General features: G+C 40.4%; 2 protein-coding genes across 4 annotated transcripts in view; one reads left to right on the top strand and one right to left on the bottom strand.

The window, feature by feature from the left end:
- The window catches only part of IMPA2 (inositol monophosphatase 2), a 288,143-nt gene that overhangs the window by 165,858 nt on the left and 102,638 nt on the right, over positions 1 to 19,647 (top strand). The gene's annotated exons all lie outside the window — the stretch shown is intronic.
- The window catches only part of SPIRE1 (spire type actin nucleation factor 1), a 107,121-nt gene that overhangs the window by 31,444 nt on the left and 56,030 nt on the right, over positions 1 to 19,647 (bottom strand). For 2 of the 3 annotated variants that reach the window (XM_063130523.1, XM_063130521.1), the window contains 4 exons: positions 17,393 to 17,476; positions 15,629 to 15,793; positions 14,643 to 14,729; positions 13,675 to 13,804 (listed from right to left, as the gene is read on the bottom strand). In XM_063130523.1, the coding sequence (XP_062986593.1) occupies positions 13,675 to 13,804; positions 14,643 to 14,729; positions 15,629 to 15,793; positions 17,393 to 17,476 (466 nt within the window). Of the gene's footprint in view, positions 1 to 9,335; positions 9,378 to 13,674; positions 13,805 to 14,642; positions 14,730 to 15,628; positions 15,794 to 17,392; positions 17,477 to 19,647 lie in introns of all 3 variants that reach the window. The other variant, XM_063130522.1, reaches the window with a different exon arrangement.

Raw genomic sequence — 19,647 nt, 5'->3', positions numbered from 1 at the left:
AGCCAGCTGACCATGGAGAAACCACAAGCAAGACATGAATGCAACAGCACTCACAACTTTCACACCTTTGTGAGAGGTGTGTGTAGAGACTATTGAAGTACTTTCTTCCTTATTCAGTTGCTTACTGTGAAGACTGAAGTATATAGGAATAAATAAAGGCTTTTCTATGCAACTGTTAAAGATACAGGAGCGCTGTCCTCCTTTCCATAGGGTCACTCTACAGGAGCGAGACATGCTGAATCCAGCAGCGGCTTGTGACTCCGATGTCAGTGGGGTGGTGAATCCGCTCTGGGTTTCAGCCAGAACTCTAAAGGAGCTTTTCAAAGTGCTGCACCTATTTTGGGGATGGGGTTCCACACCATGGAGAGCTCCTTTGGAATTCTGGCTGGCTATAACTGAAACTTGGCACGGATTCATAGCCCCACTGACATCAGAGTCACCAGCCCCACTGTGACCATATGAAAAGGAGGACAGGGCTCCTGTATCTTTATAGAAAAAGGAATTTCAGCAGGTGTCATTTGTATGCATGCAGCACCTGGTGAAATTCCCTCTTCATCCCAACAGTGAAAGCTGCAGGAGCTATACTAGAGTGATCATATACAAAAGAGGGCAGGGCTCCTGCAGCTTTCCTGTTGTGATGAAAAGGAAATTTCATCAGGTGCTGCATGCATACAAATGACACCTGCTGAAATTCCTTTTTCTATACAACTGTTAAAGATACAGGAGCCGTATCCTCCTTTTCATATGGTCACCCTAGCCATACGACGGTTCTGACCCACGGGGCACAATCAACAAGAACATTTTCTTGTGCACGCCCCATTGAATGAATGAAAGCTGCACAAGGGCACTCCCAGTGCTTTTGCACAGCTCCTCATATTCCTTTCAATGGGTCCTTTGCAGGACAATGTTCTGGTTAGTTGTGCCTCGTATTAATTAGCAGAAAGAAGAAGTCTACAATTTGGATGTTCTGCTTTGCGTACCAAAATGTCTTAGGCAGATCCTAGTTACTCTGAGCTTAGCCAGAGATCTCTTGAGTTAGATTTAAGTTGTTTCTCTTGGTTTTTACATGCATGCCAGGATGTCCAAAGTCATACAAATATAGCAACGTGGGCAGAAGGAAAACTGGTCCTGCAGTCTAGAGATTGTGATTGTGTGTGTGTGTGTGACATTCTCTGCACGATTGCTTTGAATCCCACACTGGCCAAGACCTGAGATGAATAGACAGTTACCCTTAATCAGGAGCAGTGGGAGTATTAAAAGCCAGCTGCCAAAATGTGTGGCTGTGGGTTTGCTGCAATAGATCCAGCTACCAACCAGAGAAAGGAAAAGAAAAATTTAAAAAATATGTTGAGGGGGCCTGAGAAAGGGGTACAAGATTGTGAGCAATGTGTGAGTAAACCAGGACCATTTTCTCCTTCTTCCAATGACACTGATTGGCAGTAGATTCAGAACAGACGAAGGGAAGTAATTCATCACACAATACATAATAAATTAACTTATAGAATTCATTACCACAAAATGGAGAGATTCCCTTTAGCTTAGATATTTGTTTCTAAAGTGTAGACAAATTAATGGGAGATAGGTCCAGCCAAGCAAGCCAAAGAGAGCATCCATGATTAGATGCAGTATACCTCATAGCTAGATGCTGAATGCAAACAGGACATGGCTGTTACATCACACACACTCAGGTCAGGGCTCCTGCGGCTTTCACTGTTGTGATGAAGAGGGAATTTCACCAGGGCTGTGATCAGTACTGGAAGCAGGCTTCTACCTGTAAATCCTCAGCTGGATAGAAGGGAAATTGCAGTGCAGTTTGGGACCGATGCACATGATGGTTCCTCCTCCAATCCAAATATCCTGCACAGAATTGAACTGTGCTTTGCAGGCATAAGATTTTGCATTGGAGCTTACTCTATAGTAAGCCACCTTGAGGCCCAGGGGATGGCCTTGTTTGCTCCCAGTCGGCATGGATGGCCCCCGCCCCCACCCTCCCTCTTCTCTAATGTAGGGTGACCATATTTTAGAAACCAGTTGGATTGGATAGGAGGAGAACATTCTAGAGTAGAGAGATAGAGCTGGGTGTCATCTTGTGTGTAGATGTGAATAAAAAAATGGAATTTTATGAGGTCCCAACAAAGAGAAAGCAAAGGAATAGCTCTCCATAATCCAAGAGCACTGAAAATGACATTCTTTGGCCAAAGGGGTGAAAGAGTGTAACCAGAGCTGACTTAACGTTATTTAAAAGTTCAATATATTAGGAAATATATGTTTAAAACCCAAGTAGGAAAACATTGACTACACTTTTATAAAAACACACATAGAATAGTAGAGTTGGAAGGTGCCTATAAGGCCTTCAAGTCCAAACCCCTGCTCAATGCCACACAGTAAATATTTAGATGAAAAACACACACGTGCTACACAGTAAATAATTGACAGAGAAGTGTAAATGCAAAAGAACATCACATGCAGGTAGGAAATGGAGAAAATGTTTTAAAATAGAAAAGGATGTTGAAGTCTGAGCCTCAACAGTAAATAAAATAAAATGGTGAGGAAAAACTGAACCCAGCTGCTCAGGAGCAGAGCATCTAGTCCCAAAAGGCTAGCTCACAAAAGATGGGCCAGCAGCAGCCTTAAAAACTGAAAGAGGGGCATGATCCAAGTAATAAATCCCTTTTTCTTAAAACAACAACAACAACAACAACAACCCAGACAAACATACAAACTATGGCTACAACCAGGAAACAACTGTTAACAAAAACTGGATATATGTAAAAAGGGGAATTATAAAACAAAAGCAGAGTCCTTTCCCTAGGGTGCTATCACTATTTTGTAATCCATTGATACCCCTAAATTTTCCTGATTTGCAAAAGGAGTTTTCTAGTTTTAGGCACCTAATGTTACAGAGACCCATGGAGCAGCCAGGTGCAGGGAGTAAAAACACTGTAACTCCCCCCACTTTCTGGTCCATTTTCCTACAATATCAGAGATTTCTTACCCTTTTTGCTGGACCACAGACTAAAGGAAACAAATATTCTCTGCCCTCAACTGAAAGCAAATCAAGCTGGAAAATGGGGATGCTGGACACCCAGGCAGAAATATGCCTGGGGAGCAAGCCAAATCAAGCCTCCTGTTGCACATGCTGCAGCTAGTAAAATGGAGAAACCGGAAGCCTGAGAGGATCGAAAACATGCCCAGGCAAGCCCAGCTGAAAACAAACAAACCTCCCCATGTTTTGCTTGATGCGGCTTGGAAAAGGGGGGGGGGGCTGGATGTCCGAGCAGTCAGAAACAAGCCCAGGAACAAAGAGGGGGGCTGCTCTGAAGGCCAGGACAGCCAAATTGCCACCAGTATGACACGGCCTGAAAAAGAGAGGGGGAATTAATGGCCCAGGCAGGAACAAGGCAAGGTAAGACATTTTAAACACCCCCCCTCTTCAATCTTACCTCTTTCGACCTCTTCTTTCCCCACAGCTTCTCCTCGCCCGGTGACCTGTTCCCCTCCTCTCCTTCTCGGGTCTTCTCTCCCTTCCTTGCAGCCTCTCCTCGCCCGGTGACCTGTTCCCCTCCTCTCCTTCTCGGGTCTTCTCTCCCTTCCTTGCAGCCTCTCCTCGCCCGGTGACCTGTTCCCCTCCTCTCCTTCTCCGGTCTTCTCTTCCTTCCTTGAAGCCTCTCCTCGCCCGGTGACCTGTTCCCCGCCTTTCCTTTTCTTGTCTTCTCTTCCTTCTCTGAAGCCCCATAGAGGAAGGGAGGGGGTGGAGACGCTTCCAGGAAGTCCCAGAACACGTCCCCCAGCCCCCTCCCTCAGCGTCAATGGGGCCTTGTACATGCCCTGCACAATCGCGCAAGCCAAGTACAAGGCCCCATGGAGGCAGGGAGGGGGAGGGCCGCTTGGAGGAAGCCTGGGCCCAGCTGATTAAAGGCCGGGTCCCAGGGACTGGAGAGGGCCGCGCGGGCGGGGGGAGGGGGCCCTAGCCGGGGGTGGGGGGGGGAGAGGAGGTTCTTACCTCCTTCCTAGTTCCAGGCTTGGTGGTAAATGGGTCCTCACCATAACAGGAAGTGTCGAAAAGGGCTATTGCGACACTTCCTATTACTGTAAGGACTCCATTTCCCGCCCTGCCTGGAACGAGGAAGGAGGTAAGCACGTCCTCTCCTCTCCTTCTCCTCCCCCCTCCGCCCAAGTAGGCTGTGTGTGTGTGTGTGTTTGTTTGATTCCTTAGCCTGCTGCTGCTGCTGCGGCAGCAGCGGAGACCAGGAATCACACACACACACACACACACCACCGGCGCAGCGCTTCCCTCGCCTAGTCGCACCCCCACCCCAGTGATGCGGGGCCCCCCTCTCCTCCCCCCCCCCGCCCAAGTCAGCTGCAGACCCGGGTTTCAACTGAGCGCCCGGCTTGCTTTCGGGTGGAGCCGGGCGCTCAATTGAAACCCGGGACTGCAGCCTACGGAGAAAGTGAAACGGGGGTGGGGGTGGGGGGCGACTTCCCCCCCCATTTCCCCCCCCCGCTACGCCTGGGCCCGCTGCTGCACGAATGCAGCAGCGGCTCCAGGCAAGCTCCCTCACCCCACTTACCTGACCGGTTGGGGATGAGCGCCGGCTGCGCTCTCCCTGCTTCTCCGTTTCCCTCTGGGGATTCTGAAGCTCACGCGCATGCGTGAGCTTATCAGATTCCCCATTGAGAAACATGGGATTTTAAAAAATTAATTAAAAATTGATGCAACAGTCTTTTAAAAAAAGAAAGGCCATTCCATCAATCGGATGGATAGGGGAATTTAATTCTGATTATGGATTCCTCCGGGAGGCTTCCCCTTTTGCTCTACAACTGCGCAAAAAAAAAGTCGCCACCCCCCGGAGGAAACAAAGCAGATTGCGACAGACATGCTTTTCCCTGTTTTTTCAACTTTAAACTCCCACCCAGACCTCAATATTTCAGGAATCTCCCTGAAACGCTCAGGGAATGTAAAGCCAGCATTTCTTTCTTGGAGTACCGCGTTTCAGAAAGATTTCTGAAATATTTTTCATTTTAGACTGCGAGGTTTACCACCCCAGTACCAATTGCAAATAACATTGTAGAATCTTCAGATTACTGACGGGCCTTAACATACAGCAGCCACTCCCGTGGCTGCTGTAATATGAATACAAGCAAGCATGTAACCATATGCTATTTGCATTCAATCCTAGCTTCCATTGACACACAATGGGGAAAGAAGCTTAGGCAGTGTATAGTATCATGTTTGCCTAGAAATATATGCAATCTGGGCAGAACAGAAAATAAAAAGAAGTCTCAGAATTGATGCAGATCTCTCCCTATTTACACTAAGAGTATAATACAGCCTAAATAGGAATAAAGTGAAATCTGTTTTCATTTTCAATATGCTTGTGCAGCTAGCTTACACAAGAAAAAGTTCAGAATTATATACGGAATCAAATCAATTTCATACCTTGGTTTATGAAGCTGACTTGTTTCAAAAAACCATAGTTAAGGTTAACCACAGTTTAGGGTTCACACATAATGCTAAATTGCAGTTAACAAAATAATAAATGGAAAATTCTGGTATCTTTACAGCCACATTGGAGCAGGAAAGGAGAAAGCTCACTGTACCTAATTTCATACGCAACTGATTATCTTGGGAATATAGATGTTATGGAGTGCTAAGTTCTAGCATCCTTGCTCCTTACAAGAAGTTGTCTGTGTTCTGAATCTAGTTCTTTTCAAATTATTTTGTAGAAATATGTTTGATGGGCCTGTCTAGACATACATTCACATTAGACACATCTTTGGAGTTAGACTCCATCTATCTCTGGGTAAAAGCTACTTAACTGAATTAGGAATTTTAACCACAAAAGAGAAGGCCTAGAGTTCAATAGGGATTACTTCCGAGTAGATATATAGATATAGATACGACCGTGCTGTTAGTCCAGTCACAAATACTCAAGCCCACAGGCCTTCATAAGATTTCAGCAGGTCTCTGCATGTTACTGAGACAACAGCTCTTCCTGAGTGAGTTCCAGCCAGCATAGATCTATCCAGGGTACTGACAGGCCTGGTAATTCTGCATAGCCAGACTTGCTTTGCTCTGTTTTGTCCTTCTGATAATTGCAACTATTTCACATTGGCTGCAATGGGAACATTGATCCAAGCTAGACAGGTCACATTCCTCCAGCCATAGCTTTAGCCAGGGATCTGATGAGGTCAGGTGCTGGGAGCCCATATCCTGGTGTCATCCAATCCACAGGAGCCAAAGGAGGTCTGGGCAAGGGACCTAAAAAGGTTCCCCACACTTGTTCTAGATGTAGTTTCTGCTCCTTAATGATGAAGCAGTTGAATGGAAGAGAAGTTAGCAGCCTCATCTTTCAGCTGGACAACAAGCTGCATTGGGTGGTAAGCAGGGGATCCCAGTGCAGGAGTAGATAATACCATACTGGTGAGATTTTTTTTCTTAATTGGTATCATCAAGCTCTTTGCTCAAACCCATTTCCTTAAGGTGGGATTCTAGTTTAGGCATCCAGTCTTATTATTTGTTATTGCATCAGTATGAAGTTGGAATATCTATAATAGTGGGGGCTTGGTCTTCAGATCTTTCACATTTGAAGTTAAAATTCCTGATTCAATTAAGTAGCTTAATTCCTGGAATTGTGCATTATCAGAAAATGTTTGCATAATCCACTTAATTTCCACAAACCACTCCCTCTGGTTCCCTGTAAATATACAAAGGACTCACAGCAAAAGAGTTATCATTTCCTCTGAAAATAAGAGTTCCCCAGTGAGGAAGTTGTTAAATTATTAATTACTGAATCTTCCTTGCTGTTCTGAATATCAAATTAAAGTAGTGTATCTGAACCATGTGAAGATCAATTGAACAACTGCCTGCAGCTTCAGACTGGGGAAGTATTCCATCTACAAGCTCTATAGAATGGATTTTTGATTAGATTGGAGGAAGGAGGGTCCAATAATAGCTTTGCTAGGTAAGCACTCAACACATATGAAGTATTATTAATTATATATAAGATAAAATACAAACTTATAGATAATAATACTTAGACTAGTGTTCATCACAGCAAGGCCCAAAAGCTACTGGCCACTCCCAATTATCTCTAGTGTAGCTCTCCATTTCTGTCTCATCTCTCTCTCTCTCTCTCTCTCTCCCTCAGTAGCTGCTCACTTTCAGCAGGGACTGTCTAGCTTTGCTTTGTTATTTGCTTTAGCAGTGGGTCAGCTGCTGTGATTGTACTACCAGAGGAGGCTTCAAAAGTAGGAAGTCAGAGAACCTGCTGCACCTTAGCTGTAAGTTGGCTGGTGGACCTCCAGCCAAGTTCAGTGCACAGAGTCACTGTTTTACTGGAGTAAGAAGAAATATAGTGTGTGTGTCGTCGTCCCCCCAATAGCTTCAGTAGTAGTATTTAGAGCCAAAGTGGAGCCTGCTTCAAAAATAGTAAAAATCAATGACTTGGACAAAGACATACTTTTTAAATTAGAAAAAATACCCCCAACACCTCTGTCTCCTCAGGTGCTAGAACTAGGTAGAAATATCAATTACAAGTACAATCAGGTGGTGAAAATTATGGAGCTGCATAAATTGTTGCCTGACAACTACAGTGGGCAGCATCCAATGCTGATCCTGCACCTCTGCTGATTGTGTTGCACTGTCGGGGCCCACTGTCAGCACAATAGGAAGCCAGCGCTTCTGAGAGCAACCCTAGAAATGAGCTGAAATGCTATTTTCTGGAACGGGATAGGTCAGCAAGCTCCCTTCTGTTCCATTCAGGAAACTAGTTTTTTGCCTTGTTTCCAGTTGCTTTAGGAAGCACTAGCTGCCATTGTGCTAGAAGTAGATTCTTCTGGCATATAGACAGTGTTGGATACTGCCCAGTGTCTTTCATCTGATGTTGAGGGCCTAAATGGTGAGCTGAGGTTCTGCAGACAGCCAATTGAGTGAAGACAGAACAAAGGCCTCATCAAATTGCAAGCCCTTGTTCCAATCTTGTTGGGCAGACAGATTCTCATACCTTTGGTCTTTTCCAAGTGTCAATTTAGATATTAACTGCTGCCCCAAATCTTTACGGCCTCTGTAACAATGGGATTGGAAAGAACAGCTGGAACTCTTTCTAATAGTCAGAGCAGTCAAACAATGCAGCCAACTGCCTAGGGAGGTGGTGGGCATTCCATTACTGGAGATATTCAAGCAAAGGCTGGACAACCATCTGTCAAGGATGCTTTAAACTGCATTCCTACACTGAGAAAAGGGTTGGACTTGATGGCTTAAAATGTCACCTCCCAACTCTATAATTCTAAAACAGTGCTACTGAAAGCACTCACGTCTGTTGCTTAGGCTATAGGAAAATCCTTCTACATCTAGCACAACTCCTTGTACATGTCTTTAAAGATCTCCATGGTCTTGTCCCATTATATGTTTCAGTCCTTGTTTTCTGTTATATCCTTTCCTATTAATTCCATTCCTTCAACTCTACCAGCCTCAGCTGTCCAAGATCTCTTGCTTTCTATCACAATTTGTTCTTTTCCGTCTCCCATGCCCGGAGCCTTTTTCTTGAATTTGTATGCAGTGCCATGTTTATTTTTTTCTTCAAATTATTCCACTAAATGCATCTTTTCCATGAGGCCCTTGACTTACTCTGTTAATCCTAATTTCAACACAGTTTAAGAAAACTCCTGAACATATCCCGTTCTTCATACATCATAATTCAAGCTTGTGCTGATCATATGTTATGCTATTCCTCCCCACGAGAGATATTTCATTAAACCCTTTCAATCTGTTTTTAAAAAGGACAACTCAGAAGTAGATTTAGACAATAAAGTACCATCACATTTTTGTGGGAATCACATGTTTGTTATAAAAGTACATTCATTTAAAGTAAGAAAAACAAAGAGCTTTTCAGAGATCAGTCAAGCCAAAGGATACTTTAAATTCATAAGACAGCAATCCTATGGTTCCTGAGCAAGCGTCCCAGAGACTATACAATGGCTTGGATGACCCCCTCTGAGGTCAGAGACAGCACTCTGAATTCCGAGGAGAGTGTCAAAGATCCGCCCCTTTCCCTTCGCAGTGGACAGAACAGCTCCAGCTGCCACTCTGAAGTCAGAAAATTGACCTCAGAAAAGGTCTTAGGAACGGGTACTTACTAAAATATGTTATTCTGGTTCTGCTCTCATCTGAGTGTGAAAGTGTGCATGTTTTGCATCAGCTAGTATTTAAATGGACTACAATTAGGTGACCTTCATGTTACTTTATTACATGAAAGTAAAACAAACAAATGGAATGGAACACATTTTACATTTATCACAATAACCACGTCAGGTGCTCTAGCATTTTTTACCTGACAAGTCAAAACTGTAAGACATGCTAAGAGGCCGGATTGCTGGAAAAAAAAGAAAGGAAAAAGAAATAAAAATGACAAAAGAAAAACAATTCTGTTGTTACGGAAACATAAACGTTAGTTTTATGAAGACATTTCAAATTCTAATATACCAACCAATCTAAATATGAAATGTCAGACACTTTTTCTTTACAGCAGTAAAGGTGTAAGTGTAAACACTACAACAACACCAATGTAATGTGCAAATACTTTGGATTGCATCCAGACATGCTGTTTCATGAACAGAAGAGCTCCTTCCATTCCCAGAAGTGACTCTGATCCAGCAGAGATTCCCCCGGAGGAAGGGGAGAGAGGCGATCTTTATATATTTCCTCTTCCTTTTGCAGCCCCCAGTGCAACCTCTGATACTATTCTGGAAGGTCCCTCATCCCTCCAGAGGGGATTTCCAGGAGTTATGGGGGGTTAGGGGAAGGGTTAATTGGCAAAGATGGCCTCCCCACCTTTCACTGGTGGAAGCACCAGTTAGATGGGTTCCGTCCAACACAACTCTGGATCTAACCAATTAATACCAGGAAGTAAGGGCCAGTTTAGTTGTTATTCATTCCACATGCAGACAAGAAATCCCTTATGGCATAAGAACATAGGAAGTGCCATGGATCAGACCAAGGGTCCATCTAGTCCAGCACTCTGTTCACACAGTGGCCAACGAGCTGTCGACGAGGGACCAACAAAGCAGAATAAGGTGCAATAGCACCCACCCACCCATGTTCCCCAGCAACCTTGGATACTGGGGTAGCACATAATCATCCGGGCTAGTAGCCATTGACAACCTTCTCCTCCAGGAATTTATCCAACCCCCTTTTTAAAGCCATCCAAATTGGTGGCCATCTCTACATATCGGGAATGTAATGTTTAAAACAACTTTAATACAGGTACATCGTTCACATGTTCACCATACACTTGCCACTGCTACACATCCCTGCCAATGCCCAGATGCTATGCTTTTAAATATTATTCTGCCTGCATGAAGCATTGCTATAAAAAGGGCTTTCTTACAGCCTTCAAGGATGAGCATCTTCTAATTTAGACCTAAGTCACTCTGATTCCAGTAAGAGCTATTTAACACCTGACAAATTTCCTATATGAGTATACAAAATTGCACATTTATGTTTCTGTACATTGTCATATATTGAAAATATATGTTTCTGTTGCATCATATATAGACATAGCAAGGGAGCTGGAGGTAGGTTTTTGTAGCATATGCACAAGTCAAAATTGTGTATTTGCTACAAAAGGCAGCAATCCTATGCACACACATTTGGGAGAAGCTTCACTGTACTAAGTAGGATTTACTTGTGAGTAGGATTGGGTTACACTTTTAAAGTTTATGTTGTACTGTGTTAAGAACTGTAAATAATTAGTTACCATTACAAGTCAAAACCTCAATGAAAAAATATAAAATAAATGAAACATGTAAATTAAAAATCCTCATCAGACAAAATGATTTTCTAAATTTAAATTAGCTGTATCTGCTCATTTTGCTGGTAAACACAACCCTTCAAATCTCTCATATTTTTCATTTCATCAAAACTTTTAACAAATGAATTTCATTACACTGTTTTATTCAAAAGCCACTTTTCTGCACAGTCAGCAGGTCACAGAGCGATCAACCATATTACATTTATTGAAACTCCTCATGTTTACTGCAAGTCATGTCAAATTGTGTTATTCATCTAATGCTAAATATTAAAAATTTGGGCAGAGATCATGTCAATTCTCCTAGCAATCTGTTTGCATTAATTATTAAATAGTAGTAACAATAATAAATACTTTGCCAAACCATGTGCAAACATCTATCTCTGTGAACCAGGTCAATCTGTATCTTCTGAGAATGTGATACTTAATCTGTTCTTTCCAAGTGCAAATTCTGTTTAAAATAACTTAAATTTAGCTCTTGAATAGAGGAATGAATTTGAATGAATTATGCCTTTCAATTTGCTAGGTGAGCCCCGTCCTTCATGTGAAACAGATTTCTCTTTAAGTTCCAAAACATTTACCCTTGTTTTGGTCATTTTCCAGAACCTTCCTAGCTTTACTGCAACCTGTATTTTACACTCCCTTGTCAGTGTGGTCATGTTCTAACATTTTGTTTTTGAGACGTATAATTTCATGGGGAGTGTCTGACAGGCCCATTTTTACTTATCCCTATTTTGGTTACAAGAAACCTTAGCCTATAGAAGTGATACCTGAGCAGATTCAAGTTTAACTCAATGAGGGGAAAATAAACTCTGAAGCTCAAAATATTTTAATCTGTCAGAAACAGATTTATCTAGTAGAATAAATCAAGATAATTTCCAGAAAATACATTAAAGCTAAATCATTATTTATATAAGAATAAGGTAGTGTAAGTCTTATTATTCGAGATCTACTAAACTGATTTTGCTCATTTTTGTTTTAAACTGAAACTTAAGCTGTATAGATTGGCAGAATTTTTGAAAGTTCAAAACAGTTCAAAGCTCGAGCTTTAATAGCAATTAATTTTCTCTGTGCAAAACAGGCAGGGGGGCCTGGAGGATGATGGACAGCCCTGCTCAGACAATCAGTGTGGTGTGAAGGCGGGCTCAGGATACAGCTGCATTGTCAGGCTTCGTTGCCAATGGGGAGGGGAAAGGGACAGAGGGGGCCAATTGGGGCAGGCGAGGAATCTTGGAGGGGAGATTCACTATGCTTCCTATTTGCATTATTCATGAGCCTCTCTGTGGTAGGGAGACAGAGGGGTGGAAGCGGGAAATGAGCAGGACTACTAGTGCCCACAGTGACATGGGCTTTGCACTAGTATGTTTAAGAAACACTAAACTAGTTTATAATCCCTTTTAGATAACAATAATCTCTGCATGAGCAAAGATCTGAAGCGACTCATCCATACATTAAGTTCAAAACATTTTTGGAAAGAATCATAGAACCAGTGTCTGTAATATCCAGACACCTTTTAAAAAATGAATTCATGTCTCCAAGGGCTCAAGCCCAGATAGCTAATGCCACAATCCATTTTTAGTTTTTAATGTGCCATATCTTTGTTTTTTAAAAACTTTGGGAGATTTCAGAAACTCCACTTGAAGTTGAACTTCTCTTATGGGGACATTCCATGTTCCAAGCAATCAAACCACAAACATCATGCTGGGGAAATTCCAGTTAGGCTTGTATACCTCTCATTATTATGATCATCAAAATGTTTCTTTGCCTGCTTTTCCACTACATAACCTCTAGAAGGCACTATGATATAGCAGAATAGCACTAGTACACAAGTGAAACGCGCAAGTTCTTTCAATTTCATAATCAAATGCCACATTTTCTCTGCTCTACAAGAACTTGCTAAAAGTGCTTGCTAGGCACAAAAGCAAAATTCGAGGTTCATGGAGTTGTTTAAAAAAATCTGTAAGTAGTGCACAATAAATGCTTTTTATTTTAAGCATTTATCTACCTTGATTTTTATTAAGTGGCAGAAAGCAGTATGGATATACACTCTCCTTCTACAATCCATTATATGTGGACAAGAAACAATACTAGTGCCTTTGAATAGAAAGTTTTAGGGTTAATTAATTAATTCATTAATTTTCTGGATAAATCTTAAATAATCTGGTGACACAATTTGCATAAATAAACAATCATACAGGAAACAAAAATGACTCTTCAGAATGAGTCCAATACCCACAGGTAAAAATCATTGATTGATGAAAAACCAAGAATAAGGTAAAATTGATCACTGCAATCCAAAAAGGGTTTAATAAATTAAATAAAATGCAAACGATTAAGTAATATGATCCTTCACATGGTAGGAAAACAACTGCTGCTAATTGTAAATAAATTTGTGGAATATTACTCCTTGTGGTCCCACAATCTTATGGCAATTATATTTTCCTAGGCTGAGATCAGCAAATTGAAGGCATTGTGTTGAATTACAGAATATTTTGCCTTAATCCTGAGTGCCATGTGCCTGCCTAAAAGCAAACAGAACTGGCAGGCATCTGCTTTCAATACCAGGGAGGAAGGAACTCCATTTTGCTTTTCTCTGAAGGAAGCTCTGCATATATACTGGAGCAGTCACATCTGAAATCATTGCCTTTAAGTGCAATCATCACCAATAAAAATTAGCAGAGTTTATTTAGGTTTTATTTCAGTACCTATTAAGAAATATATCATTTCAAGAAACCAATTTCTTTTAAATTAGAAAAATAGGGGGCACACGTTCAGCTAAGTGGGAAGGTTGATGAAAGCTTTATCTATAGATTAGCGATAGTGCAATATTATACAAGACTGATGTCAAACTCAAAAGACTCACCTAGCCTGCTACGCCTAATCTCATCAGGAGAGACGGGTCTCAACTTTCTTTCAGACTTTATTTCTTCCAGTATTCTTTCATGGAGGCTACGTGGTCGTGGTGGGGTAGGTTTCAATTTTCTTGCAGATGCCTTGAGAATATTAAATGCAAAAGTAGAAAAATTATGCCACACACAGGATGTCCATCAACAGATCATCACGGTGCAGTTTTACTTAAATGAAAATCTACACACATATTAGACATTTCTTAACTATGTCATCAAAACATCTATAAGCTTCTTTTTCCATTAAGTCTATAGTAGCAATTTTATACATATGACTATATTAGCAATTTTGTACATATAAAAATATATCACAATTCATTCTTTATATTTAGGCTGAGATTTTGGAAGACGTGTATGCATAGTGCATTGTGCTTGACTGATGGATCTTTCCTTCGAGTGAGCTGCTTGGGGGAGCCCTGGCCTTAAGGGGTTTTCTGGGAGAGAGCCACCAAAGAAGAGAACTGAAAAGCTCTTCATATGCAGGGAAGCCAGGCATCACTGGTTGCCCGTAAGTAAATTAAGCTATGGTGGGCTGTTGTGTGAAATACGTTGTGAGAGTGTGAAGAGTTAAGAGAAATACTCTGGTCAGGAACTGGGCACAGAAGAGAGGAAGAGTATGAAACCGAGGGAGTGAAAACCTACTGACAGCAAAATATAAAGGAAAATCAGATTACAAAGAAAGCAAAAATACCTGAACACTTTCTTTTAAAAGAATTCCTGGAAACTTTATTAACTTGCCATAAATGCATTTTATGGATTACAGAGGTAGACCATATGGAAAATATTTGTGTTTCCTTGTATTCGAAAGCATTTTGCAGGTTAGAAAGGGGAGAAGCTTTATTTAAAAAGTGGTTAATGTAAGCAACATGTATTAAAAGCTGTATCTTTACTAGAAGTAGAGGAGAACACATGCTGGATTACATACTGGATTTAATGGAGGTCGAGACCGAATAAAATCCAAGATAATTTCATGGGCGCTCTTTTTTAATCGTGGAGGGATATCTCCATTGACCTGAAAGAGAAGGAGAACTATGGTTTTGTCTGTACATCTAATTGTCTGTGGCAGTCTAACAATCCAAACAGGGCAATACATCTTAAAACAATCATGATTATGTGTTAACAATTTTCAGTAAGTAGGAAATACTGAAGATAAGAACATTTTGTCTGAACATAAGAATTAATTTCCTGAATCGTCTCAGTGTTCCAGCACCACCTTTGCTATAATAGTTGATGGAAAGCGGGGCATGATAAAAAGAGCTCTGCTTGCAGCCAGTCTCCCATTTTGCTTCCATTACACACACAGACACACACTCAGACACAGAGCGAATACACTGCTGTGAAATGGGGTGTGTGAAATGGGGGAAGATATTTTGGTCTGACTTCACATAGAATGGGTTTCTAAGGCTGGAAGAACCACATGACACATAAATCAAACTAACAGCTTCCAAAAGAGACATTGGCCCAGTTCAGACAACACACTAAACCATGCTGCTTAACCACAAAATGCTTAAGGGAATGCATTAACCTTAATGCATTCCATTAACTATTTTGTGGTTAAGCAGCATGGTTTAGTGTGATGTCTGAACGGGGCCATTGTAAGCTTCAATGCAGATATTTTGAACATTTTGGCTTTATTTTTACCTGAATGCATATGAGAGCATCCTAAAACCTCTGCAAGTAGTACCATATGCCCAAGGAAACACAAAACATGCCTCTCCCAAACAGCAGACCACTGGACCACACGGTAACTACTTTTGAAACTGAGGTACATCTCAAAGGAAGTGATATGATCTGAGGTCCTTGCCTTATTCACTGTGGTTAAAGCCGTGGTTTAAGGTGTCTAAACAGGCCATTGACTTTTATTGAAATACACAGTGAAAGGAGACTTACTTTTGTGTTATCTTAACTTACCATAACCTTCCTTAAAGTATAGCGTTTGGATCGAATATCATCCATCAACATCTCATATGGGGTGAGCTGATACTCTATTGGAAGAGGGTTGTACTGGCGTTCTTGAACTTTCTTCAATTTCACACCATTTCGCAAGTCTCGCATGACCTGTACCCAAAATTGGGCCTGAGGAATCAAGAAGAGTAATATCTCTCAGAATCAAATTCTGGGCTATTAAGAAAGATAACTAAACTGACCCAAAACATAACAAATGCTAACCTAAATAAATTCACTTTGATCACTTTTTCATGCTTATGTTTTTAAATTACAAAATGTTACTGTCAGGCTCAGCTTTCTGACACACTGGAGGCTCCGGACAAGGTCGGATGGCCTCGCGGCTTCATTGGGTGCTCACTGGGCCACCAGAAAGCTCTGGCAGCTCCACAAAGGGTTGCAGGAGGCAGCTTGGTGGGCATCTGACAGAGCCGGACACAGATGAGTCTGTCCATCCCTAACTGCAGTCTACTTGTTTTTTTGCTTTCTAATTACAAGAAACATAATGAAAACACAATGGCATCCAACATTGCCTGAAAATTGGGGGGGGAAACCCTCTTTCCCCTTACTTTGTTGTCCATTTTTCTGGTGTGTTAAACCAATTCAGATTTTGCAGTTCTATATTACAACAAAACACAGACGACAATGCAATTTTTGAGCAAGCCAAAATGTGAGGCTGGTAACAAAGTGATGCCAAATTATCAAGATAACAGTTACAGAAGTTGGTTTGCATCATTATTTATATTTTAATTATATGTCATAAAATAACTTATGTACCTCAACATAAACATCACTCCTGAAATATCATAAAAGTGGTGAAACAATGTAATTGTTCCAAAATTAGCTCTTAGTTCAGTAGATATTGGAACAAATATTTCTGTTCTATAAGTTATTTCTTTATCTTTTCCATTAAGAATGAACTCATTTTGTGTACCAGTTAGTAAGAAATCCTACCTAGAATAGAACCAAATAACTCTTTAAAAGCCTGTAGAAAGGCAGGATAGTAACCAAGTTTTCTATTACTCCATCACCACATAACGAAAACCTAGATTCCAAACTTTCATTTCTGTAATTAACTTCTAGAGCACAGTGTGCAAAAGCTATGAAACTTTTCCTCCTCTCTATCAGTGCAAACCTAAACATGTTTATTTAGAAGCACAATCAATTGTGTTCACTGGGACTTACTCCCTACTAGGAATAAATCTAAGTGAATTCAATGGGTCTTACTAATGAGTAAACAAGCAAAATATTGCAGTGTTAGTTAAACATTCTTCTATCCAGGGCCATGTTTATAATAGCAGAGAAATGGCAAAGGTTTAGAGAATGGTGCTGCCATAAGAATTAGAGGATCATATCCAAAGGCCCACACAACGTTCAGTACACATACCAGAGCATTTTCAACCTTTCCGACTACACCTACTCTTTCTCTCCAAAGAACTGCCCCTGAATGTCTGGGACACTCTAGAAAAAGATTCAATGCAATGAATAGGGCTGTAGCTGGAAAGAAAATAAGTACAGCCAGAGTTTGTCTAAAAATAAAATGCTGCTGTTGTTTTTTACAAGCTTCAGAAGTTCATTTTCAAAATGAAATATGCATTTTTCTTTTTCTCTAGGTAAACATACACATATAATTAAAATAGCAAGACTATATGTACAGGTAATGTTTCTCCTCACAATCACATATAATATTTGCCATTATTCTGCCAATGTATTATCCAAATGCCATCTTACCCAATCAGCATTTTTTAAATCATCAAGATCTGTGTTGGATTCCTCATTCCTTTCTCTGTCCATTTCCTGCATCTTTTTCAAATTCTGTTAGTTAAAAGAAAATGTATATACTTGTTTAAATGAAGGCAACAGCTGTGCAGTCAGTATTAGAGGAAAGAAAAACAGAGTGCTTAATAGAAGTCTGTCATGTTTCTTCTGATATTTATCACTTTCATTATATAGGTCATATAATTCTAAACAATGTCTCATATAATTCCAAATAATGTTTGTCAATATACATTGCAACCTTCAAGATAAATATGTGGATACTATTAATACAATATAAACTCTTCAAAGTATATTAAAGTTAATTAAAACAAACAATACCACCACTGAAATGTGCAGCAGCTCAGCAAGGGACATTTATACATAGAAGACTTTTGTGCATTGATCATCTTGCTGCCTCAAGAACCAGGCATGCAAAAGGGACCAATTCACTATCTTGAGTCTATTGCATGTGATAATTCTGAGCACTCAACTAGTATTGATTTGATGATTATCATCGGTTCACGGCCATGATGTGAATTATGCCATAGATTAGACCTGATATTTTGAAACCTTACATCTTCTACACTGCAGCAACTCTCTTTCAATATTTAAACGATTTATTTATTCGTGACATTTGTATGTTGCCCTAAAACAAAGTTCTCCAGAAGGCTTACAATACACAAACATAAAAATAATTTAAATACAAATTAGAACATAAAGTCATACAATCTAAAGGAACATCATATATGACAACAAAACGACTCACAGCACTCCAAATTTAAACACACATGGCTGGATCCCATGATGTCATTCTGCTGATCAAACTCCCCCACGGCCTACCTCATACCCTCAAAAACTGCTCTGGAAGGTTTGGAAACCCTCTGGAGCAATTTTTCAGGCAGGACAGAGGGGCTATAGTAGGGAAGAGAGGAGGAGAAAGTCCTGTTGTGTTAGTGGAGGCTTTGGATTTAACCTCCAAATTTTAAAATTGAGAGGCCCAGACTACATGTCTTATTTAAAAGGCCTAGGTGAACAGAAAGCTTCTTCCGGCACCAAGAAGACCACAATGGCTGTTTCCTAATTTGAGAGCCACCAAACACTTAACATTTTATTATGGTGTGTTTGAAAACATATTCTTAAAACTATTACTACTTAGTATACTTACTAAACATCTTGAACTTATGTTAAAAGATTAAAAGAATTAGATCTCATTTATAAATAAGTACATGCTTCTATCTATGGAATACATATCCATTGATGTCAATTAGACTACTCTCATTAAAGCCAAACACTAATTTAAATGAAGATATTTTTACCTTTCATCTGAAGTCAGGTGTGTATATATATATATATATATATATATATATATATATATATGCACACCCACACACACACACCCTACCTCCTTAGGGGGAGAGAGTACCAAAGTTCAAATTATTAAACCAGTATAACATGTTTGGGTGCATTCATTAATGGAATTATCAAAGAAGGAGAAAACCACAACATAACGCTTTAATGTTTAAGTTTCTAGAGAAACTTACAAAGGTTTTTCTCATATATGCAGAACTGCAGATCATGGGATATTTCCTCTTAGGAAAATAAATATGGATGGTTTTGCTTAGGTTTTTCTACTATTTAAGCAGTCAACTATGTTTAATTGCTCCAATGCTTAAGTAGATTTAATTGCTCTGATAGGAAATTGCTCTAATAGGAACGTGTGCTATCTGACTCAGCTGGAAGATCAAAAGTTATGCAAGATACCTGCCAGAACAACAACAACAAAATCTAAACATTTGAATGTCTTAGGAAGCTGGTCAAAAGAGCTGAGAGCTCTGATTTCAGTCCAAGCCATAATCTGCCACAATGTCCAGTGATATGCCTTCTCTATTTCTGATTACTGATTTACTAATTACTGTAATTCTGATTTTAACTCTAATGCATGTATGTATTCAAGAGGAATGGAGGATGGCCAATGTAACACCAATTTTTAAAAAGGGATCCAGAGGATATCCAGGAAATTACAGGCCGGTTAGTTCCAGGTAAATTCATTGAAAGATTACTAAAGATAAAATTAGTAAGCTTATAGAAGGACAAGTGCTTCTGAAAAAGAATCAACACAGCTTCCGTAAGTCTTGTCTCACTAATCTTTTAGAGTTCTTTGACAATGTCAATAAACATGTAATCAGGGCTGATTTGGTGGACATAGTTTACTTTGACTTCCAAAAGGC

This window comes from Elgaria multicarinata, chromosome 7, assembly GCF_023053635.1.
Source record: "Elgaria multicarinata webbii isolate HBS135686 ecotype San Diego chromosome 7, rElgMul1.1.pri, whole genome shotgun sequence".
NCBI classification, from domain to species: domain Eukaryota; kingdom Metazoa; phylum Chordata; class Lepidosauria; order Squamata; family Anguidae; genus Elgaria; species Elgaria multicarinata.
The sequence above is the reverse complement of the archived record's forward strand: the minus strand, read 5'-3'. Positions and strand labels throughout refer to the sequence as shown.